The sequence below is a fragment of the Panthera tigris genome, chromosome B2, assembly GCF_018350195.1.
Source record: "Panthera tigris isolate Pti1 chromosome B2, P.tigris_Pti1_mat1.1, whole genome shotgun sequence".
Taxonomy (NCBI): domain Eukaryota; kingdom Metazoa; phylum Chordata; class Mammalia; order Carnivora; family Felidae; genus Panthera; species Panthera tigris.
The window spans coordinates 122035666-122063531 of record NC_056664.1 but is presented as its reverse complement, the minus strand read 5'-3'; the positions used below and the strand labels follow the sequence as shown (position 1 = coordinate 122063531).

Genomic DNA, 27866 nt, shown 5'->3' with positions numbered 1-27866 from the left:
CACCCCTAGAAATGTGTTCTTGTTTTAAAGGGAAACCAGATGTCAACATTTTTTGGCTTTGTCGGCTTGCTCTCCAATTGTCTGGTAGACTTCAGAATGACCATTAATCTCGGGCAGGGCAACATTCTACATGAGAAAATATAAAAGAGTTGTAGTTTTCTTGAAGTTTAAAAACTATTTCAAAACAAGGGGGAGGGGTCCCCCATTGAGTAAGGCCTGTGGTCACTCCAGGCCTGTGTCTACTTAGCTGTTGAAAATAAAGGGTCTTTCTATAATAAAAATAACAACAATAATAATTTGTATTTATAAGCTCTCAACTATTTACCAAGTATTTTCATAGACACAGTCTCCTCTTTCCTACTAACTGTACTATGAAATATTAGGGAGAAGCATAATAATGATTTGTGGCTACTTTTGAACAACAAAAAAGATCCATTTCAAAAGGCTTAACTAAACAGAAAAGCCAGGGACCAATGAGCAACTCCATTTCCATATTGCATCTCGGGGAGTTAAATGACGCAGCCAAGGCCCTACCCAGGTCATTAAGAGACAGAGACCCATCTGAACCCAGGCCTTCTTTTTATGCTAGAGCTTCTATTCTATGAAGGTCTATCAACCATCTGCGTCTGCCTTCCCCAGGATGCAGGATTTTTCATTTTAAAATGGGGACAGACCTGGGCAAACTAGAGTGTGTTGATCACCCTGCCGCTCTGTCACCTGAAAGGATACCTGACCCAGGTTGCTGGTTTTCTTCCAGGGCTCTCCCTGGCTCACGCTGCCCTGACACAAACACATCACACAAATATATCAATGTTGCATAAAGCCACCAAGGAGACTTTATAGGGTGAACAGGACAGAAAGTCAAGGATGGAGCCCTTGGGATACTAACATGTTAGTAGTGAGCGGAAGACAAGAAGTCTTCAGAGAAGATTGAAGAGTAGGGTGACCACCTCCCCCCACCCCCCCCATCCCCGTTTGCTCTGGAGTGAGCCATTTTTCTATTCTGGGTGAGGAAGTAGCTCTTTCTCATTCTCCCTTGCACAAATTGAGCAAGCCTCTGATGGTTATTCTTCCTCTACATGTTTTCTACATGAATGGAATGAATGACAACAGGACTGAGATGTCAGAGCTCTGAGACTGAAAAAAGTAGGCATTTGGGGTGCGCTGGGTTACTCAGTCAATTAAGCATCTAACTCTTGATCCCAGGGTCATGGAATCAAACCCAGCTTTGGGCTCCATGCTGAACTTGGAGACTTCTTAAGATTCTCTCTCCCTCTGCCCCTCCCCGACTCACACTCTCTTTCTCTCTCTCAAATAAATAAAGTAAATAAATAAATAAAATTTAAAAAATACAAAAATATATAAAAAAAGAAAAAGTAGGCATTTAAACATCCTAGAGAAGAGAAGAAATACCAGAGAAGGGCATGAGGTAGGAGTTTGCTTGGAATTTTATGAAGTGAAGACAGAGAGGGCTCCATTTTCCTTTGCAGTTGCTGTCTGTCTTGTTTGGGACTCTTCCCAATGTGCTTTTGCCCACTTGTCACCAGGACATTGGAAGTCTGCCTTAATTATCCCTTCTAACTTCTGTGGCTCTGTTCCACACAGCTTGGCTGTTGGCAATTTTCCCAATGTGGACAGATGATGAGGGAGGGAGGATGGTCAGCTAGGAGCCACTGGAAGGAGGAGTGGGAGCTTTACTTCCGTTCCCAGGTGTTGGTTTACAGGCCACTCTGTCCAGACCCTGGTTCGCCACTCCTGGACATTCCCATCCTTTGCATTTTGTCTCCTTTTGATGCCCTTAAATTAAGTCTTCCATAACTATTTTGTCTGAGGTTAAGTTTAGTTGAACAATCATTTGTGGACTATTATCTGCTAGCCAAGCCCAGGGACCTGTTCTGGGCTTGAAGAGATGAATTAGACAGTTCCAGAGAAGACTTTGTCTGGGAACGCCAACTCCAAAATTATGTCACTAATAGGGCAACACCTACCATGAGAGCAAAAACACTTCTAAGCACCCATGGGTTCATATTGAGATACATTAAAAGTACATATGGAAAATATTACAGACAGTAATATTATAAATAAATAAAATATTATAAATAAATTAAATAAATAGAATAATAGAATAATAGAAATAGAAAATAGAAAATAGAATAATAAATAAATAAATAGAAACAAAGATATTGTGAAACCAGCCAAGGGACAACCAGCTATAAGTGACTTAGCCAGAGTTTAACTTGAGGCAATCTGGAACCATCCCTCTATGCTGCCGCTGGAAATCACTGGCTTGGTGGATAAGTGCTGGTTGATTGTGTTAGAGTGTGTGTGTTGCAGGGGAGAATAGTAACATCCCAAATGTTGGATCCTTTTGGTGAAATGTCTTGGAAAAGTTTTGCAACCATCCAAATCAAGCCATTCTCTATTTTTCTTCCAAATCTTTCTTGGACTGACCCAATATGCTAGGATAGCTTCAACACATTATATGTTTTAGCACAATGACTGCTGACTTGAGTCTTGATTTGGAAATCAAACTCTGGTTGAAAGTGGTGCTTGCCCTTCCTAGTAGAATTACCACAATTAACTTTTATTTCTAGAGAATATTGGATTATATACCCTATGATTCTGGGAGGAAGAAGCCCCCCCCCCCCCCATATAAAGTTATTAGAAGATCTGGTTGCATTTGAAAGTCTTTATGGAACTCTTTGGAATTCTAAATAAAAATTCCAGGAAGGCTTGGAGGCTTCTGGACAGCAAAGTCACTTTTAGGGACAAAAAGATATTTTACTTTCTAGCAAATTCTCAAATTCTAAGAATGGTCTCTTTCTTAAATGTTAATAGGAAATCATTGTGCAGCAGGGATGCTATCAAATGATATCTTTTTTCTTCATGGTCGCTATTTTTTTTTTAATATGGAACATTTCACGAATTTGCATGTCCTGCTTGTGCAGGGGCCACGCTAATCTTCTCTGTATCATTCCAATTTTAGTATGTGTGCTACTGAACAAGCCAACGCTGGTCCAATGGAGAAGGGCTTGAGTGGAGCCCCTTTTTCTAGCTGTTTTCTGGGCACTCTTTTCTCCCTGAACTGAGTGTGGCCAGGCACTGGACACGGATTCTGTACTGAGATTAAAATATGGATATTCTTGATTTATACTCTACAGAAAGATTGTCTGCATTTCCAGTGTGTGACTGACAGTATTTATTAAAAAAATAATTTACTTTTCAGCTTGTGCTTTTGCTCTTTGCTGCTCCATGGTGTTCTCCATCATTGAAGAGTGGCCCATTTGATTGGGGTCCCTGGGTGGCTCAGTCAGTTGAACATCCCACTCTTGATTTCAGGTCAGATCATGATCTCATAGTTCGTGAGTTTGAGCCTCCTGTCAAGCTCTGGGCTGACCTTGTGGAGCCTGGTTGGGATTCTTTCTCCCCCCCCCCCCCCCACTTCTCCTACTCACATTTTGTCTCTCTTTCACTCTCTCTCTCTCTCAAAAAATAAACATTAAAAAAAAGGGTGGCCCATTTGATTGGTTGGGCGTAGATTTCTATTTTCCAAACTTGTCTTGCATCTCCATTTCATCGGGAAAACTTACAGGCCTGATGGCCCTCCTTGTCAACAGCAAGCTGCCTCTGGGGACACAGTACAAAGGAGGCTTGAAAAGTGTTAGTTACAGACCCTATTACTGCCTCCAGACTGCACACAGAGTTGATAGCGGTAGGATTGCTGGGCTTGGAGCCCCAGAGGAAGAGGTAGAGTTGGCTGTATGCCAAGATCTCCTGGTCAAAACTGCCCCTGAGGGAGCCTGTTCCCACACTCCCTCCACAAACAACTGTGCATCTCACCTGCTCCTCCCCTCCTGCTCCTATGACGACGGTTGTGTGTCCACCCTCACCTCCAAGTCCTCCTGCTCTCTGAATCTCCTTGGGAGTTGGCACACTTGCCATTTTTGTGTGTTTTTAACTCCTTATCATCTACACAAGTATCTAAATATTTCCTTTGAATTACCTCCTTTCCCCCAAATTTTTCAGTTTCCGAACGTGCCTTGATATTTCTCACCCCCAGAAACATTTCAATGACTGTCCCTTCTGTCTGGAACATTTCTCTCTCCCCTCTCCTCACTCAACATTTAAATCTCCATTGAGGCATCCCTTCCTCCATGGGAACTTCCCTGATTTCTCTTCCTGACCCACAGTGTGTTAGGCTTCCCTTCAATGACCTTCCATAGTACTCCTACTTCTCCTTTTATTTCACCTGTTATGATTCATTGGTTATGAATTCTCTTTAGTTGTTTACCTTAACTATAAGCACAGTGACTCTCCAGTGCCTAACACAAACTCGGTGCATCTTGTATATTTGTCAAATAAATGAATGAATGGATTGAAACATCTGAAACACTGATGATGATGAGAGAGAAGTTGAAATATGGAACAAGACTCACATCGTCATTTCCAGATGGCTGATGCCAGTGGGATTTCGGAAACTTTTTCCCTGCGGCAGATCTGAATGAGTAAGGAAAGAAAATAGAAGAAAGAAATGAAGATGTTCTTTCGATCCTCCTTTCTGTGAGACTTCCCCAGACTTTATCTCCAAATATATAAAAACAACCCTACCTTAAACCTGAAGGAAGCTATCCCCATAGCATCATTCAGGAGAAATCTGGAAGATGTGCATGTTGTGTATATGGGGTGTGTGTGTTGAGGGGGGAGGGGAGGTGAAGGAGGGAGTAGATGAGCGAGGAATATCAAGGTGTACTGGCCTGAATAATCCCCCTCCCACCCAACCCTCATGTCCAGCCAGAAGCTCCAAATGGGACCTCATTTGGAAATAAGTTCTTTGTAGATGCAATTAGTTAAGATGAAATTACACTGGATAAGAGTGGACCCTAATCCCATGACTGGTTCTATAAGATGAGAAGACAGACGCACAGACACATAGGGAAGACCACCCTGTGAAGCTGTAGGTAGAGACTGGAGTTATGTTGCTAGAAGACGAGGGGCATGGAAGATGTCTGGCAACCAGCAGAGGCTGGAAGAGGTGATGAAGGACTCTTCCCCGGAGACCTCAGAACGTGGCACCGGTGACACCTTAATGTCAGATTTCTACCTACCAGAACTGTGAGAGAATAAAGTTTTAAGTCACCCTGTTGACGGTAATTTGTTACAGCACCACTGGGAGACTCATACACAAGGAGAGTGGCAATTTTGTCTCATCTTGAGTATTCTTTCTTAAATGCTTATTTTCTTCACATGTTGGAGAAAAATCAATATAAGCTTACTCCCCTAGTCAGGTCTCCTCCTTGCTTCCTATATCCATTGACAGTTTCATCTGAGTTAGAAGAAGAATTAAATAATCTCTTGCAGCACATGGAACACAGCACCACCACTGCTTTTGGTGGATAATGCCTACTATTTACTAAGTGTCAATAGTATGCAAGACACTGTGTAAAGCACTCCACATACACGAGCTCAAATCCTCACTACCCATTTGCAAAATAGGCTGTATTATGACTGTTTTAGAAATGAGATTAAGTCTCAGAGATCACTTCTTACAAGTGCTGCGACCTCTATGGACAAAGTGTAAATGACTTACTTGACATCTGCTCAGAGTCTTTACCAACAATGTAGAAAAAGAAATGTAAGTGTTCCTTAAACACTTAGCACTGAATATAACAGAGAGGGAACCATCATGTTCAGTAACTGCTTGCTCTAGGTTTGTTTGCTAGCCCAAACGTAACTTTATTAAGAGGCAGTAGACACGTTAGATGTTCAAGTCGGGTTCTCCACCTTCGTCCACACTCCCAAGGCAATTTTCCTTGGTGCTCGTACGCTTCAACTTGGTAGCAGAATGAGGCTCTGGCACACAGCCCTTGCTCTGTGGATCACCTCGCTCCACTGAAGGCTCTTCTCATCTCATGCTGCTTGAAGGCTGGTGCTGGTGCCCCAGGTGCCCCATTGTCCACCGCCTGTGCAATGATAACCTGAATGATTATTGTGGTGGAGATGTGCCTGTCGCTTACGTAGGTTGTTGGTGGGACCGGACATTCACTGAATCATGCTTAAGAACTGGAAATTTGCGGTTACAAAAGGTCGACAGAGTGAAGAAATATCTCAACCTTTGCATTCGAGTTTAAGGTAAAGAAAACTTCATCACAAAAGGATATCTTTCGAAAAGCTTTCCATGGGATGATGAATACATATTTAAAAGTTAAAGTCAGTGGAAGCATCAAGGAAATATTTCATAGCATGGTACACAACCTAACTATTGAAAGATCCATCAGAACTTTTTGTTGTTCCCCATTTTAGGTCAACCCTTGAAAATCTGTCTGTAATTACAGAATATACTTCTCACTATGCTAGTACGTGACACAATCAGTATTTTGTTTTCATTTATAAGCTTTTTCTGTGGATGAAAATCCATTGATGTGTGAAGTCTGAATCTCCTGTTAGGTCCAAACAAAAATGTAGCAGGGAGAAGTAGGAAAAAGTAAATAATTAAAAACACTGACCCTTCACTTTAGTTCATTAGCTTACTTTCCTGACAACTTTAAAAATGCACATGTAAATTGCTTCCTGGGAAGAAGTGCAGGGGTCGGTCATGTGTGATCTCAAGTGTTTGTAACAAGGATAAAATAGGAGATTCATGTTCCTTTTCAAAGATGAGGATAGGGATTCGTCTCTCTTGGATTGAATAATGCAGTAGGGGACTTTTGTTTTCCTTGCAAAGGAAGCCATTTAGTGGTCCTTTTGTAGGCTGCCTTTCCAGCTGGGTGGGAAAAATCTGGATGTCTTTGGACCTCAAGACCTTCGGGGACTTGATCTTTGTCCCCACCACTCAGAAGAGTAGACTCATAAACTAGGAGAAGAAAACTTATTTTTTCCCCAAAACCATGTTCTTAGAAGAAAATTGTCAGGTGGCAATTTGTGTACCTGAAAAACAACATCTACATTCAAATTATTTGGACATTTATTGTTGCAATTGGAACTTACTTGTTTGAGTTTAAATGTTAGCTTATTATTCTGATAGGATTTTCACTTTATCAATCGAAATATATTCTTTCATTTAAGAAGTATTTACTCAGGACCTTCTGTGCTGTATTATAGGAGAATTACTTAAAAAATGGTTATCCTGTTATCAAGGAACTTACAAATCTGATTTGAGAGGGTGACGCAGGGGCAAGGGAGATATTGGTTTCTGCCAACACTTACTGAGTGCTTTCTATGAGCCAGGCACTGCCCAGAGTGCTTTGCGTGCATGAACTCTTTTTTAATCTTCAAAAACTCTATGAAATGGGTCACATCTTTAATTATCATTTTATCATTGCAGAAGGTAAGGCACAACAAGTTGGGAAACTTGTCCCAAGGTCAGACGTCCAGTAAGTGGTAAAATCATCCACAAACTCAGGCAAACTAACCACAATGTTATACTACATCTCAAGTTGGGCAGAACATACACACACACACACACACACACACACCCCACTAATAACAAGTAATAGTCAATAACAATACTAGGGCAGTAAAATGATGAATAGGGGAATCATCCTGGCTTGGTGTGGTCAAGGAAGACTTCATGATATGAAACCGATATTAGATCCAAACCAACAAGGCCATCCACATCATCTTGTTGAGATGTCCATTAGCATATCGGAGACTCTGAGAACTATGCAGAAAGGAAACCTGTGTGCTTAAGCCATTGTTCCTCAAACTTCCTTGGCTGTGAAGACTTTTTTTTTTCTTCCAGGTAATGCTTACACAACTTTTGGCACACACATTTTTAAGCAATTTTGAAAATGTTAGTTTAAAGGAGCAGGATCTATTTTAGGGTCACCTATTTACAGAGACCATAACTGACTTGTCTGTCTCTGCTGTCTATAGACAGAAGGATCTGAGGAAGTTGCACGGGGACAAACCGCTGGAAACTTCTATAGATAGGATTTATAGGGTATGAGTGGAATTCGTGAAAACTTGACAAGATATCACGTTTTGTCTACTAACTAAACCTTTTCTCTAGCCAGGATTGTGGTATCATCAATTCTATGAAGAGCTTAGATTAAAAGTCCTCTCTGGCTGGGCTGAAGAGTATTTACTTTATAATCAGAAAAGACAGTTCCTTATATTCCCTGGTCTTATCAGTGTATCCTTAGTGCCCCAAGAACACTATCTTCTTTTAGGAATATTTTTATAATATTTTGTCCGCATCTTATAAGGGTTATTTTATGGTCAAGCTGGTCACCTATAGATATAATTGTGCCCAAAGTCTATTAATGCTTCTTGTGTTTTCTTTTACACAAAAATTGTACAACCTAGAGAAAGTGAAAGATATATCCCGACTCTCACTTTGTAGGTTTGTTTAAAAAAATTTTTTTTATGTTTATTCATTTTTGAAAGACAGAGAGAGACAGAGCACAAGCCGGGGTGGGGCAGAGAGAGAGGGGGACACAGAATCTGAAGCAGGCTCCAGGCTCTGAGCTGTCAGCACAAAGACCGACGTGGGGCTCGAACTCACCAACGGTGAGATCATGACCTGAGCTGAAGCTGGACGCTCAACCGACTGAGCCACCCAGGCGCCCCTGTTTTAAATGACGTAGTTTACATTTGTTGAAGACCCTCTGTTAGAAACCATGTTATATATTTTATGCATGTTTTCTAATTTTGACATCACAACCAACAAGAAGGTAGGTGCCACTCTCATTTCACATGTGAGAAAATGGAGACTCAGAGAGATTAAATTGTCTGCCTGGTGTTAACCAGCAAGTGATCACGAGGGATTTGAATTCTGGTCTGTCTGACCTCAAAGCCCACACTTTTAAAACTCTGCTACATTGCTTTTTAAAAAAGCGGGGGTGGGGGCGGGGGGAACTCTTTAAGATTAAATCTTGCATTTAATTAACTAGAATTTAAAACATTTCAAGCAATTGAATCAAAAGCACACTGTTGCTTGGATGACTAAGAGAAGGCAATAGAAGATCTTCAAATCATATCAGCTAAAACTTAGACTTTTCCTAATAATATCTCTGGCTTAATTGAAAAAAAAAGTCCATCGCAGACTGTTTTGTAGCTAAAAGCTTCTTGTTTAGTCATTACTCAAATGTCCATTATATGCTCGTGGAGGCAGGACTGAGTCTTTCTCCTTCTCTGCCAGGGTGTTACTTGTGAAGTGCCTCTGTTTTCCGTCCTGTTCGGGACAGACCACGAGCAATGGCTGAGAATGTGTCTGGAAATGTGAGGTGTGTGCATCCGAGAGGCGTCCACTCGTGTGCCCTGTGGAGCCAGCAAACCTTTCAGGGCCTGACACAGAGGACCAGGGCCATCACCAGCCGGAATTAGCACTTTGGTGGCATAGATACAAGGGAGATAAATGATTCTCACTTTGGTTTTGGGAGCTGTTTCCTCCACAGAAACGTCTGACAGAACAGCAAACAAAAGATCCAGTATCTTCCCCTCTAGAGTGTAGAAGGCTAGGCAAAGGTAGTCTGCAGCTGACCCAGTGTTTTCATTTGAGCAACGGATTGAAGGGATAATCTTTTTACCCAACCTTGCAAATAAATAAGCCAATCTGTTTAAAAAAAAAAAAAAAAAAGTAAACATGAGTTTGAGTTCCTAACATGGAATCGCCAGCGTTTCTCTACTGTATTTTCCCCCCATACATTCTTCACATTCTTACCCATGTGTGAATGGCTATTTGCCAAGCTTCTCGTCGTTGATGAGGAGAGAACTTGCATGCCTTGACAGCCTACCATGTACCAGAGGCAGTGCTTGGTGCCTTTGGTATGGCCTCTTCTAATCGCCACCACAATACTATAAAAGGTATCACTGTCTGGAAATAATTTTTTAGGGGTTCAGTAACCTCCCTGAAGTCACAGAATGAATAAGTGACAGAATCAAGGTTGGGACCCCCTTTCGTCTTGAAGGAAAGGAAGAGATTTTCCTCGGTCCAAGGTTCTTCTGGCTGAACTAAGAATTAAATTTACATGCGACAGACTAACAGGAGAAAAGCCTAAAGTTTTATTACGTGCGCATGGAGGCCCAATAATGAAATGGAGACCTCGAGAAATGACCAAGGCAGGCAGTTTTATACTCTCTAGACAAAGAGACAATAAATCTGCAAGGAGTTGGCAGGATGAAGAAAACTTAACTTTGGAAGCTTCAGTTAGTAAGGGATGCTAAACAGAATTTGGGCTGAGGTGGCAAATTAGCAAAGAGTAAAAAAGGTTGTTTATACAGCCTTCTTGGCTCTAAATTTCCCATCTCTGGTGACAAGGATGTCTCTATCTCTTGGTATGGGGAGGGCACCTCTCAAATGGGAGATTTATTTCCTGCTTTTCACGGGGACAGAGGAGGATCTGAGTGTCCTTCTTACACAGGCTGTCACTTGAGTGACTTTTATTTAAAATGATCAATACACTTATATACAAAGGAGTATTACTCGGCGATCAAAAAGAATGAAATCTTGCCATTTGCAACTACGTGGATGGAACTGGAGGGCATTATGCTAAGCTAAATTAGGGAAGGACAAATATCATATGACTTCACTCATATGAGGACTTTAAGACACAGAACAGATGAACACAGAGAAGGGAAGCAAAAATAATACAAGAACAGGGAGGGGGACAAAACATAAGAGACTCTTAAATATGGATAACAAACAGAGGGTTGCTGGAGGGGGTGTGGGAGGGGGGATGGGCTAAATGGGTAAGGGGCATTAAGGAATCTACTGAAATCATTGTTTCACTATATGCTAACTAATCTGGACGTAAATTAAAATAAATAAATAAATAAATAAATAAATAAATAAAGTTGAACTAAAAAAAATAAACTAAAATGATCAATATGCTGAAGTGGAACATTTTGGGGCAGCCTGCCCTTGGCCTCTACAGTGTCCAAAGATTATCTGTGTTCTGTTATGCTGTGCGTCAGGAGAGCGCTTTGGCTGTGGTTGAATCCCCACAGATGTTCAAGCAGATTCTCTAAAAAGCATTCACTGGCAATCAAGTCTTTGTCACAGTCTAAATGCTCTTGCAGAAATGGAGCCTTTTTTTATCCCAAGTATCTAGTGCAACTTTTGGCACACAGTAGGTACTCAATCCATATCTGCCAAATCAAAATTCAACCGCTCACACAGGCTTGACTTATTTCACAATGTTTCAGCGAGGTTCCCGGGTACATTTGAAAATCACGCCTGACTTTTACTTGGAAAACCATTGAGGTCTCAATTTTGATTTTTTATTTTATGATATAGACTATCCACAAGTGAAAAAGTGGCTTTATATTCGGACATAGGGAAGCATTAAGGAATTAATGAGATTCTGAATCCAATCTTAAATAAAAGGGACTTGAGAACAGTATGTAGATACAAGGTTGTTTCTGGGAAATAAGGGTGGTGTTTTTTGTTGTGTTTTTTTTTTTTTCCTTTCTCCTCTATTTCCAGATGGGTTTAGGGTACTCAGTCGTCCTGCATGAACTGTTCTATTGTTCTTGATGGCTTCCGGTCCTGAAATGCGAGACCATATTTTTCACAAGTAATTATTGAATTAAGTCTGCTATGTCTTTACCTCATTCTCACTCATATATGAGTTTGGCAAATGTGAAACAGAAAAATATCAGGAGTCAGGGGAAGTGTAGAACTGACCGGTGATAGAGAGCCCTCTTTCCCAAACTTGGGATTAACTGCCAAGTGATACTTTCATGGACATGGCTACTTCTGCAGCCCCAAATAGAGTGGGTCACATGGAGACCGTGTATCTGTACCTGTGTGTCTTTTTCCCCTCGAAAATTTCCCATCTTGAGCAGTGGACCTTTTCTGTTGAATCTGATTGGTTGGCTAGTAATATGCTCCCTGGTGAGAATCAGCATATTTTCATACGTTGATGTTTTTAAGAAATTATCTTTATTTTTAATTATTCATTGAGACATGCCAATGGATACTTAGGTCACATTTTGGGCAAAACTCACAAGGTTTTTTTTTTTTTCCCCCCAAATCTCACATGTGTACACAAAACAACACAAGTTTTAGGGTTTGCTTAAAAGAACAAAGCATTAGAAATACAGTGAGACACAAGCTCATAATCAAATTCACATCAGTGAGCAGATCTGATTTAACATGAGAAGATTACAAAACAAATCTGTGTTTTGTAGGAAGCACTATCTGAAGACAGTGTTGCAGGACACAGTCCAAATGCCTTTGTGGGAAGCCTTAAGCAAGTAGAAACAGAGCAGGATTTTTACTCAGCCTAGAGGGAGTTATGGGTAGGTCAGGGCTTCATGAACAGGATTCTGCCTATTCACGAATGCTGTTAAAGGAGAAGCAGGCTTTGACGATCAGGCCTGGCAGTGATATATATTCTCTCTTTCTTAATTTGATCTTTACTTTACTTACTAAAAATAGCCCTTTGATTCCTTTCCTCTCATGTAATGACAGAATTAAACTCGGTAAGTCAACTATTGATGGTCCGTGGACCAGAAGAAGAATATAAATTTAAAATCCATGGACGATCCAACAGCTGTGTCTTAACTAGTAATTGAACTCCTCCTATTGAAAGAGAGCCACTAGTAGGCAAGAAAAAAGTTTTCACATTCTTTTTTTTTTTTTGCCAGCACATGAGGAACTCAAGAAAACTCCAGATGGTTGAGAGAAGGACAAAAATGCATCTAGTTTATGCATAATGTCTCGTTTTACTTCAAATTTTTGTTGTACGAGTAGCTGCTTCATAGACGTAACTGTTGGGTATTTGGTAGTTTTCTCTGTGAGCTCTTCTTCAAGACCTAATAGTGACATAGACACTTTTGTCCTATAAACGTGGAACTACTAAAAATGCCTCCAATCTTATTTATTTAAGTTACAATATAAATATAATTTACACAAAGTCCATTTCCTAAACCCAAGATAGAGGCCCCAGTAGCTAAATAGTGTCTTTTTTCTTTACTGTATCATCCTCGACAATTGCTTTCCTTCACTTGATCTCCTGAACGTTAAACACAGACCACTCAGAAGCCCTCTCTGCACCATCAAACCAAAGTAAGAGAGATTTGGAAGCAGGAATACATTCAACATTTTCTCTTTTGGGGCCTCACCAAGCTGAGAGCTTCAGAGGATTAAAGCAACAAAGAATCATGTGTCAGTTCATAGTTATTATGGAAAGAAAAAAAAAGTTGGTGTTAAGATTTCACAACTTCTCTCTTACCCATATCAACAATTTCAACTTATCACCCACCCATTTCATGAGGTTTTCACACTTTCTTTAGTACCATCTGACAATCTCTCTTACTTTAATGAAAATACAACCAACTCTCCAAAATTTCCCTTAAACCTTAACTCTGCACACTTCAGTCTCGCTACAGAAACGTATTACACACCAGTCGAGTTTCTAACATTTCATGGGTATGTTAGGAGGAAAAAACCCCCCACGACAGTTGCACGTAGGAAATGAGAGCTGTCATTTTGTAGTTTGCCAAACAGCTTGATAGTGGCAGAAATGATCATAATACTGTCCTCCCACTTCAACATGATTTAAGGTAAGAAGAAACGGACATGCCAATTTTCATCTAACGTTAGTTATGCTCGAACTTCTAAGGAAAAGGTTGAATGCACAGAGTTTAGCCACTAGAGGAGGATGCTGTAGCAAACTGGTTTTCTGGCCAAGTGTCTGGAGAAAAACTGCCAACAAAATGCCAAGGTGACTCCGTTCGCTAGAACTGCAATTAACCACAATGACCTGCCGGAAAGAGAAATTCGGTCAGAAAACCGAAATCGTTTTCTTTACTTAGATAATGTTAACTTCAGCTAAACAGTTAGGTAGTTGCTCACATGAAATTAAGGAAAAAGAAAAATCCAGTTACTATTAACACCAAAGAAATGCACGCCAACCATAAACCAAAGGTGCTTTGGTACTTTAGCCATGACAGACAAGAGTGTGGTGGGAGAGCAGGAAGTTCCCTGATGATTAGGTGACAGGGTCATAGAAGGTTTGCGAGACCTGCCATGTCTCCTGCAAGGCTGACACACCGCCAAGGTCCAAGACAAGAGTCACATAAACGCAAGCTAATCAGCTGGCTTGTTAAAACAGAGTGTGCAACATCGCTGTGTTGAAAAGTGACTTCAGGCTTGTTGAAACGTCTCATTAAGCTGAGGAAACGGTGCCTGGTGCCATAGATTAAACACTATGGTCTCAAGCGGAATGCATGTGAAGTTTCCAAAATATTTCCTCAAAGACTTTATTCAGTTTTGGTTTGTGACCTTAGCCGGAAAGCAGAAAGATGGACATGGGAAGGCAGTTCGGAGGGATATCTGTGAGGATTTACGTTGGGCAGCTTTCAGAAGATGAAAGACGTTTAAAGTTAAGGCCTTTATCTGCAAACAATCGTATATTAATAAACTCTATATCCTATTTACACACGCATTCTCTTGTATTAAAACTAACAGTATTCTGTTCACAGTGCCATTGTTTATACAGGTAGCAATCCCATAATACTCATGTATTTTGGCATGGGAATCAGTAGCGCTTGGTATTTACAGAAAATGTACATGTGTGCATATAAACGTGTCACTGAATCTGAGTTATTGATAAAAGACAGATTGGCTAATGGTGCAAAGGAATGAACTGTAAGCACCTTCACCTCGGAAGGGATGGGAAACGTGGTTTCTTACATGGAGGAGATGCCGAAGCTCTGACCCAAAGTGGCATAAAGTCAGTAACAAAAAACTATGAACCCCCTGTTCAAGTTTGGGTACACTGAGTAATCTTTTAGTCCAAAGTTTTAGATCCATTGTCTAGTGCATCAAATAGAAAAGTTAAAAAGATTTATTATTATTTTTATCATAAGAATTATTATTAAAATAGAAGGTACTTTCTCTCACGCTCTGGTTTGTGCGCTCGCACTCAAGACCCATCTCCTTGGAGCTCCAAAGATGCTGGTGTTTTTGTCATGCAGATCAGCAGTCAGATGGCTAACACTAAAATGCTCTGGCCTTAGCGACGGTCACCTGTCACAGTGGGACCCAGGGCCCGAGGGGAACATGGCAGAAGCACCTCTTTCTGACTCCCCAGTCTTCTCCTGGAGGGGCAGGCCTGCCCCTCATCAGCTCCCACGTTCCTAAATGGAGTTGCTTTATTTCGGCAGCTAGTGCTGAGATGACGGATGGCTTCTGTACACTCGAAAAGAGGAGAGGAGGCAGGAAAATAGAGGAGGGTAGCATTCCAAAGAGCCCCAGGACGGCAGCCACGAGGTGGCTGGGCTTATTGGCAGGAACCCCCTCAGAGCTTTCACCCTGTCAGGAGGCCTCTGCTCAAGGAGGTTCTCCTTCTCCGTGTGCAGAGCAGGGGCAGGCTGGCTGGGACTACGGGGCGTTGCCTTTGGTCACAGTCTGCTCCTCATTCTCGGTCCCTTGGCCTGCATGGTCGGGGCTGCCCCTGCCACCACTGCTGCTTCTGTGCTGCGTGGGCAACAGACTCTTCCACTGGGCTTTGTTGTGTGAGAGGTGGCTTAGCATGTTCTCCGACAGGGTGCTGTTTCCAGTGAAACGGGCCCATTCCCGGAAAAGCGGCTCCACGATGTAGGTCATGAAACCTAGAACAGGCGAGGCCAAGCTCAGCTCCATAAAGGCGGTAAAACCCACGTCTTCTCCCTCCCAGACCCAGTCGGGACCCCACTCTGTCTGTGACCCAGAGAAGTGAAGGCAAAAAAAGATGAGATGGCCCCTATCCTCAGTTTAGGAGCACCAGATACGTCACCTTGGGCTCGTTTCTTAACCTCTCGGGCCTCAGTTTCCTCCTTTGTAAAAAGGAGCTAGGAAGAGTGCCAAACCCACAGGGTTGTTATGACAATGAAATAACAACACAGGTGAGAGGCTTAGAAAGTTCCTGGTGCACAGTAAATCCTCAATAAATATTGGCTCTTATTATTTGCTGAGGGAGAAAGACATATAAGGAGAAAGGTAGGAAAAAGTCTGTGTTGGAGCTAAGGAGGCAGGGTGGGGGAGGGGAGGAAAGGGCAAATGATACCACATCATTGATTTAGACCATCTGAAGAATTCATATGTTTACCCTGTAGGATATTTTTTCAAGAGTATTGATTTATAGTTTTGTCTTACTATCAATTATGTTAACCACTAAATGTAGGTAAATAGAAGTTCATTCATCTTCAATATGCACATAAAATCCCTACTTCAATGACCAGATAAAATTGGTTGATATTAGATATCTCTATTCTCTTAATTAGTTTAGACTCGTTGCTTTCTAATCATGTTTCAATGTTAGTGCGCTTTCCATATTAAACATGATTTATTAAAGCAGAGAAGGACTTTCAGTCTAGGCTGGAGTTATTGGAATCATCACAAACTTGGACATATTTAGGTCTTATTGTATGTTCTTGAAATATAGGTGTGGGGAGAAAAGGCAAGTGTTTTTCAGCATAACAAACTTTCCAACAACTGACCCCGAATGTTTACAAGGGCATAAATTATAAAGGCTTGACTTGATCTTTTTATTGAACAAACAGCAGATACTTGGCCTTTGAGGATGCTATAGAGACGGAAAAAGGATGCAGAAATGCAAAATATTATTTTACACTTCTGCATTATCTCATCTTAAATATGATTTAAATATTATGAGATCATTTTAGATAATCCAAGTTTAAGCAAGTGACTTCTGTAGTTTGATATGGTATATAGGGAGTCAGCAAGTAAGGATTTCCTTCTTAAATTTTCTTGTTTCCTATTCCTGAATTTTCTTCATTTTCTTCACAACATCTATATTTAATTTCTATTATCTTCCACCTTAAGAGAGATTAGATATTAAAGATAGTTCACAAAATTATGTTATTCTAAAGTTTAAAGTGTGAATATTTATAAAATTTACCTTAATATAAAAAAGCTACAAATCTAACATTTAAAAATCTGGTACTTCAACATCGACTCATTTTCTTCCTGAAGTTACTTTGAAATTATACCTCTGGATTTCTACTTGTCCAATATAAAGACCTTTCCTAGTAGATAGGAGAGCCATTTTGAAGCCTGAATAGACACCAGGGGGCAGTTTTCCAAATGAAAGATGGCTTCTGCACGATTAGATTTGGGAACCTGTTCTACCCGTTCCCAGTGCATTGTGCTAACCTTTCTCTTCTATGCAAGCGATGGGCTGACTTTGCCTGGATTTTGTCCTCCTGGTGGGTTGGAATTGGGGGAAGCGAGAAATGATGGCCTCAGAGTAAATAGGGATTGCAGGCAAGCCTCTTTCTCTTCCTCCTTCTATAGATTTCACCAATTAGAGATTCATTTGATTTAATATCTTCTTTTTAAAAAACGCAGAATTTGATGGAGAGAGGGAAAGAGATTTTTAACCCCACTTCCTCTTGGGTTGATATGAATTACTTAAACAGAAAATCAGATCTAAACCTGAGATGGCACTCAGGAGATTCTCACTGTGGAGGGGACAGTTTCAGTCCCAGGGAGAACCAGGACAGAGGAAAGAGCTGCATTACTTAGGACCTGCTGGCAAAATCCTCGTCTGGGGGGGCTGAAGCCTAGAGCTCCCATTAGGCTCTATTTGGATTTTTCCAGTTTAGCCTCGTCTATCCCTTCACACCACACCTCCCAACACTGACCCTACAGAGCTGGGAGGTGTGGAACGGAGACAGAGAAAGATTTACGTAGGGAGTGTTGTTTTATAATTACCTTCTCTTTCTCTTTATTATTGGTGTGCTAATGTAGCATCCAGGAGATTTTCCTATTCAGCCAATCCCCACCCCATTTTAAAAACAGGTATCTATGGTAACCACATTTTCCTGTGCTGAAAACCAGGACATAGGATCTGACAAAATAAGTGTGTTCTCATGACAACAACAGGGTAGAGTCTCTAAAATCAGGTCTGTCTTGCAAATCCAGGTTGTGTGCTTAACAATGTGAATGCTTTTCACAAAATGTCTTTAACAGGAGCCTGGCAAATTTCTTTCTAGCCAGAGCTTAACAAACGAGGCCGTGGGGTTAGGATTTTGGACAGGGTCTGCTCCTTGCAGATCACATCTGCAAAACCTCCATAATTAAAGCAACCGGAGGAGACTATCTGATCCAAGGGGACCAAGGCTGCATTTCTGTTGATGCTGATCCCCTCCCCCACTGCCCCAGCAACTCTGTAGCTATGTTATCACCCTGGATTCTTCCCGGGTTTTGTTTTTTATAATGCTCCCACCCTTTCCTTTTTTGGGTGGAAGAATCAATTTAATTGTAAAAACACCAAGACAATACTAAGGGCAATTTGGATAAAAAAATGGCTCACCAATAATCCCAAAATTTCAAAGTATCTATTTTAATATTTGCATATGTCATTCAAATCTTCGTAACCAGATTAATTCGGTTTCTATTTCCTGAAGATGACTTTATGACTCTGTTGTGGATTAGACTCGACTTGTAGTGATTATAGGCATATCATTACTTGACTAACTTGCTCTGGCTTTCTTAATTTTCAGCTTGTTTTTCCTGATGCCCCATTCCCTTCCAAGTAGAGGCTTTAAGCCTCAAGCCTTGCAGAGGTCTGCAGCACTGTGAATACATTAAGTTCTCTGAGGTCTGTGGGAACCGGCGAAAAACAAGGACTTGTGCATGTGAGGGCTGTAGTTTATGGGTAAAATTTAAAGCGCTGAGTTTGGTTTTAAATGGAAGGAACTTCCAGGAAAAGATTTGCTTTGAATGTAGGTGGAATTGGTGGAGAGCTTTAAGAGCTGATAGAAATTCTTACTGGATCAAAAATATTTCCTATGTGCCTAAAATTTCCACAGTTTGACTTGTGTAAAGATCTGATGCATAACTTACAGTAATGATTATTTTAGATGCATTAGCATCACAATTTAACAGTTTACTGCATTTGGCCCTTGAGAATAAGACTGAAAATACGTTTTGGAAGTGGGGAGTCAAGAAGCATGGGACCCGGGGCCACAAGGGATGGCATAGCTCACAGAGCATGGGCTCTTGGGATTGCAAAGGGGGTGAAGGGTAGTGAGCCAGACTGGAAGCGTCCTAAAGGTTGATCCTGCCGGCTTTCTACTCTTCAAGTCCCAGAGAGAGTATGAACTAACCTGCTCTTCAGCAGCCAATAGATGATGCTTATTAGTTTCCTTCTACGCTATTTGGTTTTGATTTGATTTTGAACTACAAAGTTTAATACAGGCTAGTTAAGGGTCTATAACAAAGCCGTTACCCTGTTTTTCATAATTTTTCCATTGGTAATTACCTAGTAGATTAGTCATGATTAGAGTGTTTATTTGGATTCGGCTCTTCATTAAACCTCCAGTTTGGATCTTTCAAAAGCTGTGGGTAGATCTTCTTTTCTTTGTGACTTGGCAGAGATGCCAAAAGTATTCGTTTAAAATTAAAACTGAATTCAACTCACCAATTTGTATACTAGGAATTGAATCTTTCTGTTGATTACATAGTGGACTGATTTCCAGTTCAAATTTCTGTTCAAGGTCACCTAAGAAGAAAGAAGAAGAAATATTGGGAATCTAGAATTTGTAAAAAAAATGAGTTGCTACTTTTAACCCTCTAGTTCAAAGAAGTTATTCTGAGAATTACCATTCACTGCTTTGTTCTCATCAGGAACCGCTCCCCCCGTCCCCCACTTGCCCTGTCTTGCTCTCGTAGTTTCCATGAAAAGTTAAAATATCAGAGCGTCAATGACCATTTACAATAGGTTCCTTGTAAATAGGTACGCTCTGGGACTGGAATAAACTTTGACCAAGATATACAAAAACAAGGATACAAGTAATGAGCAATTTCCTACATGAAATGGAAGTTCTGGCTTTAAGTAACAGGTTAAGAGAACAGATTTTATGCTGCCCCTGCCTTTCACTCTGCCTGACCCTAGTCTGATTTCCTCTGAACCACCAGGAATAGTAAGTAGGTAGGAGACAGAGAAGAGGGACTAGAAAATCTCATTTGAGGAACATCCTGGTCTGTAGTTACAAAGTTAATCAGAAATAAAGATTTTTTTTTAATTTAAATTCATGTTAGTTAAAATATAGGGTAGTGTTGGTTTCAAGAGTCGATTTTATTTTTAGTTATTTAAAAAAATTTTTTAATGTTTATTTTTGAGAGAGAGACAGAGAGAGACAGAGTTGAGTGGGGGAGAAGCAGAGAGAGTGGGAGACAGAATCTGAAGTAGGCTCCAGGATCTGAGGTGTCAGCAGAGAGTCTGATGCGGGGCTCGAACTCATGAAATGTGAGATCATGACCTGAACTGAAGTCGAACACTTAACTTATTGAGCCATCCAGGTACCCCAGGAGTAGATTTTAGTTATTCATCACTTACATACAACACTGGTGCTCATCCCAACAAGTGCCCTCCTTAATGCCCATCACCCATTCAGCCCATCCCCTCCTCCGCCTCCCCTCCAGCAACCCTGTTTGTTCTCTATATTTAAGAGTCTCTTATGGTTTGTCTCCCTCTCTGCTTTTATCTTATTTTATTTTTCCTTTCCTTCCCCTATGTTCATCTGTTTCATTTCTTAAAAGTTTCTTATCTTTTATTCTGATTTAGTTTCACCTAATGGAACTAAACTTTAAAAAAGTATAAAAATCAGACAAGTATTTCTTTTTAATGCCTTTGTCAGCTAGAAGACCAAAGAAGAAATGTACCATGTAAAGCTTTATCAGAATACTTTATCAGTCCTGCAGGGGATGAAAAATTATGGGTAATTTTTGCGTTGGGAAAACAGTCTGGTTAATCAGTAGAGAAGCTATAGTCCTTAGAAACATTAGCTGAGTTCACAGCTGTGAATGTACACCTCTAAACCACAGGCAATATAAATGTAACATTTATATCATGCTTACTATGTGCCAGGCACTATGCTAAGCATTTTACATATGTTAATTAATTTAATCCTCATTACAACTTCATTATAATACCCACTTTACAGGTGAGGAAATTGAGATGAAAGGAAGTATTTTCACTCAAGTCATATTGCTAGTAAAAGGGGGATTTCAACCTACGAAGTCTGCACCCAATGTGTCTGCACTTAACCGTTGAGCTAGAACTTAAAAGATGCCACACATTTGTCACTTGTTCTAAGATTGTAGCCATGCCTCCCATGGTCCCCTGAGGCCTGGTTATTCTCAAGACTGATGTGAGGAAATCACATGGCTTAACCTGAGGAATTCAGGGAAGTGAGATGATAATAGTCTTCTGAGGACAGAGCAGGACGCCATTTAACATTAAAATGAGTTCTAATATTAAAATGGGTTCTACTCCTTTCCTCCATAATTCTGTTAATTATGATTTTTCAGTCAAGCTTGACGTTTTAGAGGAATCTTCTTTGATTTCTCCCTTCCATTCTCTCTCCATATTGAGGCGTCAAATCCTGTTTATTCCTTTCTTGGAGTATCTTTTTTCCCTACTTATACTCTGCCTGACTCCAGTCTGACTTATTAATAACTCATTTTTGACCCCTGGTGTACAGGGGCCTCCACAAATTCTCACATTCTCATTTTCTGTGGATCCAAGTTGTTCTGTGAAGCAGGTCCCCTTTTCAGGGCCTTTGTCCATTTCCACCCCTCCTTATGTAGACCAGCAGTGCCCAAAAGGACTTTTTGTAATGACAGAAATGTTCTCTGCACTGCCCACTACAGTTACTTTTTTGCAATTTGATCAATAAAACTAAGAGCTAAAATTTGAATTTAATTGTTGAATTAATTTAAAATTTTCTAATCACAAGTGCTTCATGAGTACCCTGTTGGAAAATACAGGACCCTACGCATCCTTCGGTACCCAGTTCAGATTCTGCCTTCCTGAGAACCAGATCTTCTCCTGTGACCTCCACCATTAGAGATCACCCAATTAGATCATTTATTCATTAACTTATTCAACATGTACTTATAAAGCACTGTGTATTTTAGATTCTTTGCTCATCAATGTAGAGAATACAAAGGGGAAATTGCATAACTTTGCTCTTTAAGGACATTTACTTCCTAGTTTTTCGAGGTTATTAAACATTAACTATAATTCTTGTGTCCTTCGTGACCGCCTCAATGGGGCTTTGTAGAGAGGGAAAGTAACAGTTTTGCTAAGGTTTACACAAGGCTGGAAGCAGATATTCAATACAAACTTCTGGGATTCGTGGTGGATTGAGACGATATCAATTCATAGCTACAAAAGGACAGAGATTCCACTTCCTTGAAACATTGAGAGGAGGGGGTCGAATGATGTATAGAATCCTAATCTCTGCTCTCAGAATTTAATGCTGTTTTCCTAATTCATGGGATTTTCATCTTCTTTTCTGCTATCTCCTCAACCTTGATTTTAACTGTTTTCCTTTGCTCAACATCAAGAACCATTAAAGATACTTTGGCCAAGACTATGAGCAATCTGTGGAAACCCAAATCCTAAACTGAGAGCCAGAATCAGATTAATCAAAATGATGTGAGTCATGCTTATAGGATTACAAAAATTAATTCAGTATGGAGGGTAGGCAGTTTGGATGACCAGAGAGTCTGGTCTTTCTCCTTCTAAACAGACAGAACTTCTGCTCAACCATAATGCTATTAAATAAGAAGGACCCGACATACCCTCTCTGTATTCCTTTCTCTGCCTGACATGCCAGAGCAAAGTGCATGGTAGCTCACCTTTCGTGGTTAGAGTTACAAATGTTCTAGGTTGTTCCATCTTACAATGCTGCACGTGCATATATTATTAGGGCAACACCTGGTTTTGGTGAGATCTTATGGATTACCTTCCTTTGATCCCATTTACACCACGTAGTTAGTAACTTCAATACACCCATTCCATGGGCCTTATTTTTGGCACAAGTGACATGGTCTGTTTCTCAAGTTGCTTATAATCCAAATAGGATGCAAGATAAGCAAATGAAAGGGTTAAACTGCCGCAGTGCCAACTGCATGGCTGAGTCAAAACCAAAGGGACACAGTAGAATCTCTTTCCTGTCCCATTGTTTGATTTCCAAACATGAAGATCTTAGCCCTTCTCTCATGTTGCCATTTCAGTATTTTCTATATCATAAAGGAAATACTTATCTAATCTAAACCTCCTGCTCCAATTTCATCATATTTCCTGTGTTTTCTCTCAGAGGAGATTTTATATCATAGGCAACTTGAACTGATCTTCTGACTTCTAACCACTCACGCTCAATTGAAATGAAATTACATAGGGTTGTGGGCACTTCACGAGCGCTTTTTCTCTGAGTGAAAGAGACAGTGGCCAGAGCCTTCTGGCCCCACATGAACCCAATCCCTTTTGCTTTGTCTTGTGTCTTTGGGACCATCTCAATGTCCCTGACACATCTTTTGATGGAAGCTTCTCCAAAAGGCTCACCGTTGCTACTTGACCTCCCCACGGAGCTGGTATGTGGGACACTTCAGGCTTCATTTGTTCTCAGCCTCTCAAACCCGATCCTGTCACTAACATCAGGGCACTGCTGTACCTGAACAAACATCCTGAGCACTGAAACCAGGTCTGAAGAAATAAGGCTGGGTTTAAAGGCCGATATGCCACCCAGTGTCAAGATCCTGTTGGCTAATTCATTGCCTTATTTCTGAATGAGGTTAATGTCTTAAAACTTATACTCTAACTCGGGGCCATTTCTCTTCTCACTGAATATGTTTGAGAAGATGAGTTCAATTCTTGGTCAGCTGTGCTCTGTTTCATTAACTTTATTTAAGAAAGACAGGGGAAGGACTAGAGACAGAGTCTGAGTCCCGTCAGAGTGGAAAACATTGACCCCAAATGGCATTTAGCCTTTAGGCTGTGCTAAACTCATTAAAATGAAGGTCAGAGTAAAAATCAAGCTGTCCCTTACATTCTCATATCCACAGAGGAAAGTCATTAAAAAATTACACACATACACACACACGCACATTTATCTCCCACTTTTGCTCATTTTTATCACCTCTCTTTACTACCTGTTTGCACATAGTAAGACATTGTTATTTATTTTTAAGTTATTTCCAAAAAAGGTCTGGATGGTTTGCAAGAGAGTGGAAGAGAAAGGTTACGATAATAAGAGTTGATGAAAGAACAAATGTCATGATAGATTAGCCATTTCCTGTTTTATTAGGATAAATGCCTAAAAGGAAGAGGGGCACTGAAAACTCAGCTGTCAGATCAGTACTAACCTTGCCTGTAGAATTCTTCACAGACCCTTTCACTCCATTGCTTGCTCATCTCCCAAATTCTACAAGGATTGCAAATGTCAGCACACTTCAAGGCGATCTGAGAAATGACAGGGCAGGGAGAGATGGTCAGAGGATGATCCTTCAGCAGCAAATGTATCCGAAGCCCAAGGGGCTGTCCGACCCGCCAGTGTGCCTCAGGTACCAAGCCCGTGTTTACAGAGTGCCTCTTCAGGAAACAGCACTTACTCACCGCCGCACAAAACCTTCATTCAGAATTCCCACTTTATAGCTATGAGAAGGAGAGAAGAGCCACCGTCCAAGGACACGGAGCTTCCTGGAGGAGGCTTGGGGTGGGTAGGCCAAGGAAAGCCATGGCCTGGCTCCTTCTACTGCCCCACCCTTCATGGGCAAGGAAGCCGCAGGGGCCCGGTCAGGCTCAAGTGAGATCATTTGGACCTCATTCTCACAGTGGCCACATTGACAGACTCCATGTATCGCTTCAATTTATTTGCCCTCCTGTGCCTGTGTCTGTGTGTAAGCAAGCTCAAACTGCAGTCCAGGGAGCTAAGTCCTATCAAACCTTGGAGTGTGTTGTTTGCAAAGCTAACTCAAAGCTTACCGCACACTGGTCTGGATCGGGGAGGCCAGCTTTTGTCAATAATGCTGACCCTAAGAGGGTTACCATGAATTCCCAGAAAAGTAGATTCTCACCCTTCCCCACCAACCACCGAGATGGGCTCCTGGTAGCGTGCCCTGCCCACCAGCAGTGCCTATTTGTTTTGATCTAGTTCCTTGGCATCACAGAATCACTGGCATCTGGGAAAGCCCCAATCATATTAACTTACAAATTTGATTGTTCCTTTATTTCCTGGTTAATGGGGAAGCCAGTAACTACTAGAGTAGGAAAGGGGTAGAAGCGTCCTCCAGGTTCTGCCCTTTGGGAATTCATTTACAATTCATTTGCGTCAGCAAGCTTTCCCTTTGAAATGCAAATTTTCAGGCCAAATCTTTCAGCAACTCCCAACTTGGCTGGAGTCAGGAAAACCAGGTACCTGGTTGATCGTTGTGACACTCCGGGACTAGAAAGACTAGTTTGGAAAAAAAGGAGGGAGACGTAGTTCTACAGCTGGGAAGGAGGTATTTCCTGGGAAGGATGGGGCACTTTGGACAGCTGCAGGGGGCATCATGAAAGCATGGGACAAAAAAACACTATTCTGTTCAGTCTGCAAGGCGCGGTTCAGTTTCCCTGGTCAAAGTTGGTCTATGTACGTGAATCCAGGGTCCTTCCATCCAGTCTTTTGTGGCAGGAGGAAAGAAGGAAGACGAGAGAAAACGGAAGATCAAGAAAATGGCTGTGGTTTGGACACCAGGTCAGACTTCCAGTTCTGAGGTCCGTTTGTCCTCTTTTTCTCCTGCCACAAATGGCTTCTTGCCGTGGAAAGAAGCCAAAAGCACTGGGCCTGATACGATTCGGTTCATTCAATTAACCTTAACATAGTTTATTTATTGATGTCTAAAAATGGCAAGACTAGGTACACATGTTTGTGAGAATATGAGTTTAGCTAGTAACAGGAAGTAAAGCAGGGTTTGATTAAATAGGTTTTATATGAAGGAACGGCTACTCGTTTTTCAGTTTTTGTTTGTGCCATAGTTAACATAATGTATCTTTGTGTTACAGAAACAGTATTTCTAAATCTCGCAGGTATGACCGTGGTCAATTTTACATCAAGCCACAAAATGTTGTAGATTCTTACTACATACAATTCCCCAGCAGGGCTACTATGTGGGGTACCAGTTACCAGATAAGGAAAAGTGAGATATTATCAACTTACTGACATGAAACCCAGATTTCGCTTGCTTGGAAACCGCTTAAAAATTTCATGTGTCTCAGAGCTTTCAATAAAGTAGGTCACCGCTCTAACTTCTACCCTGGGGGATACTCCATCTCACATGTACTAAAATTATCGATCATGTCCCCAAGTGCTTTTACTCAGCAAGGATAAGGGCCTTTATTGTTGTTGTTGTTGTTGTTTACCTGAAGCATAAAGTGCCTGTCGTGTACATCCTCCAGTCTTAAATCTTCATTGTGGAGGTGAGCTTTCAACCTGGTCAAAAATTCATTCTGCCTATTGATGTCTGTTGCCAAGATCAAGGAGCCCAGCTGCTGTTCAATATCCTGTCTGCATCCACAAGAGGGAAAGAGAAAACACACACACGAAGCAAATACTTTTGAGGTAGGTGATTGATTCTGTCACCATCAGGTGGTTTAGAATCTCATTTCTGCCTTTGATTCTGTTTGTTACTCAGAGTCAAGTCCCTCCGAGCCCAAGGGCCAGTCTGTCCTCCACCGCCACTTCTGTCTTTGGTCAGGAGCTATGCTAGTAACTGTAGAGAGTGATTGAAATCGCGAGTGAACAAAGTTGTGGTAGTTTACACGTTGCCATGGTAACTGTGCGTCTAAAAACTGAATGCATGCCTTAAGTAGGACACAAAAAACTGACAGAATGACAGAAGTTTAGGTTGTGCTTTTAAAGAGCTGAAGCCAGCTCAAACATTCAGATTTGCATGGAGAGAGAAAGGGCATGATAATTAGTAACAATAAGGAAGACAATAATAATGGCTGATACTACATGGTATGGAAAGATCCATCAATTGAACAAAACAGACTGGAGAAAGTTACTGGAACTTCAGAAAGAATAATAGGTAGTTAAGACACTTAAAAACCAACGGGCAAGCAATATGTTAGTTGACAAATGGTATGTAAGGAAAATGAGACATTTTGGAAACATAAGCGAGTTAAAGCTTTACCTTACACATAGAAAGTAATCAATGGAAGACAAGACCCATAGCAATTTTAAAAATTAATCTTTAAAAATTAAGTATATATTTTTTGTATATAACATCTTCTGCATATAGCAGTTTATATTAAGTTGATGTCGCTTAAGTTTGAACCCGTTCTTTACTCCTCTGCCCCCCCTGCCCCCCGCCAATGTTTTGGGCATATGGGTCGTACTTTACATCCTTTTACTTTGTAGAGTGCATTGAGCACACAGAGTTTAATGAATAGGTATAAAGTAAATGTCTGTAATCACCAGCCAGGTTGAGACCATGAACAAACAGGCAACTGCATGCAAATACTGGCCACTGTACTTCCCACCACATCCCTTTTCAGACTCTTGCATCACAATTATTCTTTCTACAAAAGTGATTTATAACACTGCATCCCATAAAGACAGAAAAATATGGTATTTTATTTGGAATCCATAGGGATGCGTAGGAGTATCTCAGGAAATGAGTATAACTGAGCAACCAGCAGGATTAGTGTTGGTATTACAGAAACAAGTCTGGTCCTGCGTTCTTCCTCCTTTTTTCCTTCAGTTTTATTCTTCCTTGTCTGCCCTCTCTCCTTCTTTCCCTTCTCTTCTTTCTTTAGCTGCCCCTGCCACTTACCTCCTCCTCCTTTCTTCTCTTTCTTACTTGATTTCTTACTCAAGTTTTTAGTTCTTATTTTATTTTATTTTATTTTTGAGAGACAGAGAGAGAAAGAGTGAGACAGAGAGAGTGAGTACAAGCAAGGGAGGGGCAGAGGGAAGGAGAGACAGAACCCCAAGTCTGATGCAGGGCTCCAACTCAGGGACTGTGAGAGCATCACCTGAGCTGAGATAAAGAGTTGGATGCTCAACTGACTGCGCCTCCCAGGCACCCCAAGTTTTTAGTTCTTTTGCATTTAATTCTTTTGATCTTTGCAAGCACTGTA

At 41.0% G+C, this 27866-nt stretch overlaps 1 protein-coding gene and 1 non-coding gene across 5 annotated transcripts in view; both read right to left on the bottom strand.

Moving 5' to 3' along the window:
- Nucleotides 1-2903: 2903 nt before the first annotated feature.
- On the bottom strand, nt 2904-3013 carry LOC122238889. Its single transcript, XR_006218039.1, has one exon. It is a non-coding gene; the product is annotated as a U6 spliceosomal RNA (small nuclear RNA).
- A 9306-nt stretch (nt 3014-12319) lies between these two features.
- The window catches only part of PDE7B (phosphodiesterase 7B), a 311875-nt gene continuing 296328 nt past the window's right edge, over nt 12320-27866 (bottom strand). For 3 of the 4 annotated variants that reach the window (XM_015543911.2, XM_015543910.2, XM_015543909.2), the window contains 4 exons: nt 26145-26289; nt 24110-24206; nt 19377-19457; nt 12320-15561 (listed from right to left, as the gene is read on the bottom strand). In XM_015543911.2, coding sequence (XP_015399397.1) covers nt 15332-15561; nt 19377-19457; nt 24110-24206; nt 26145-26289 — 553 coding nt within the window. In that variant the 3' untranslated portion in view covers nt 12320-15331. Of the gene's footprint in view, nt 15562-16730; nt 16769-19376; nt 19458-24109; nt 24207-26144; nt 26290-27866 lie in introns of those variants that run through there. The other variant, XM_042987194.1, reaches the window with a different exon arrangement.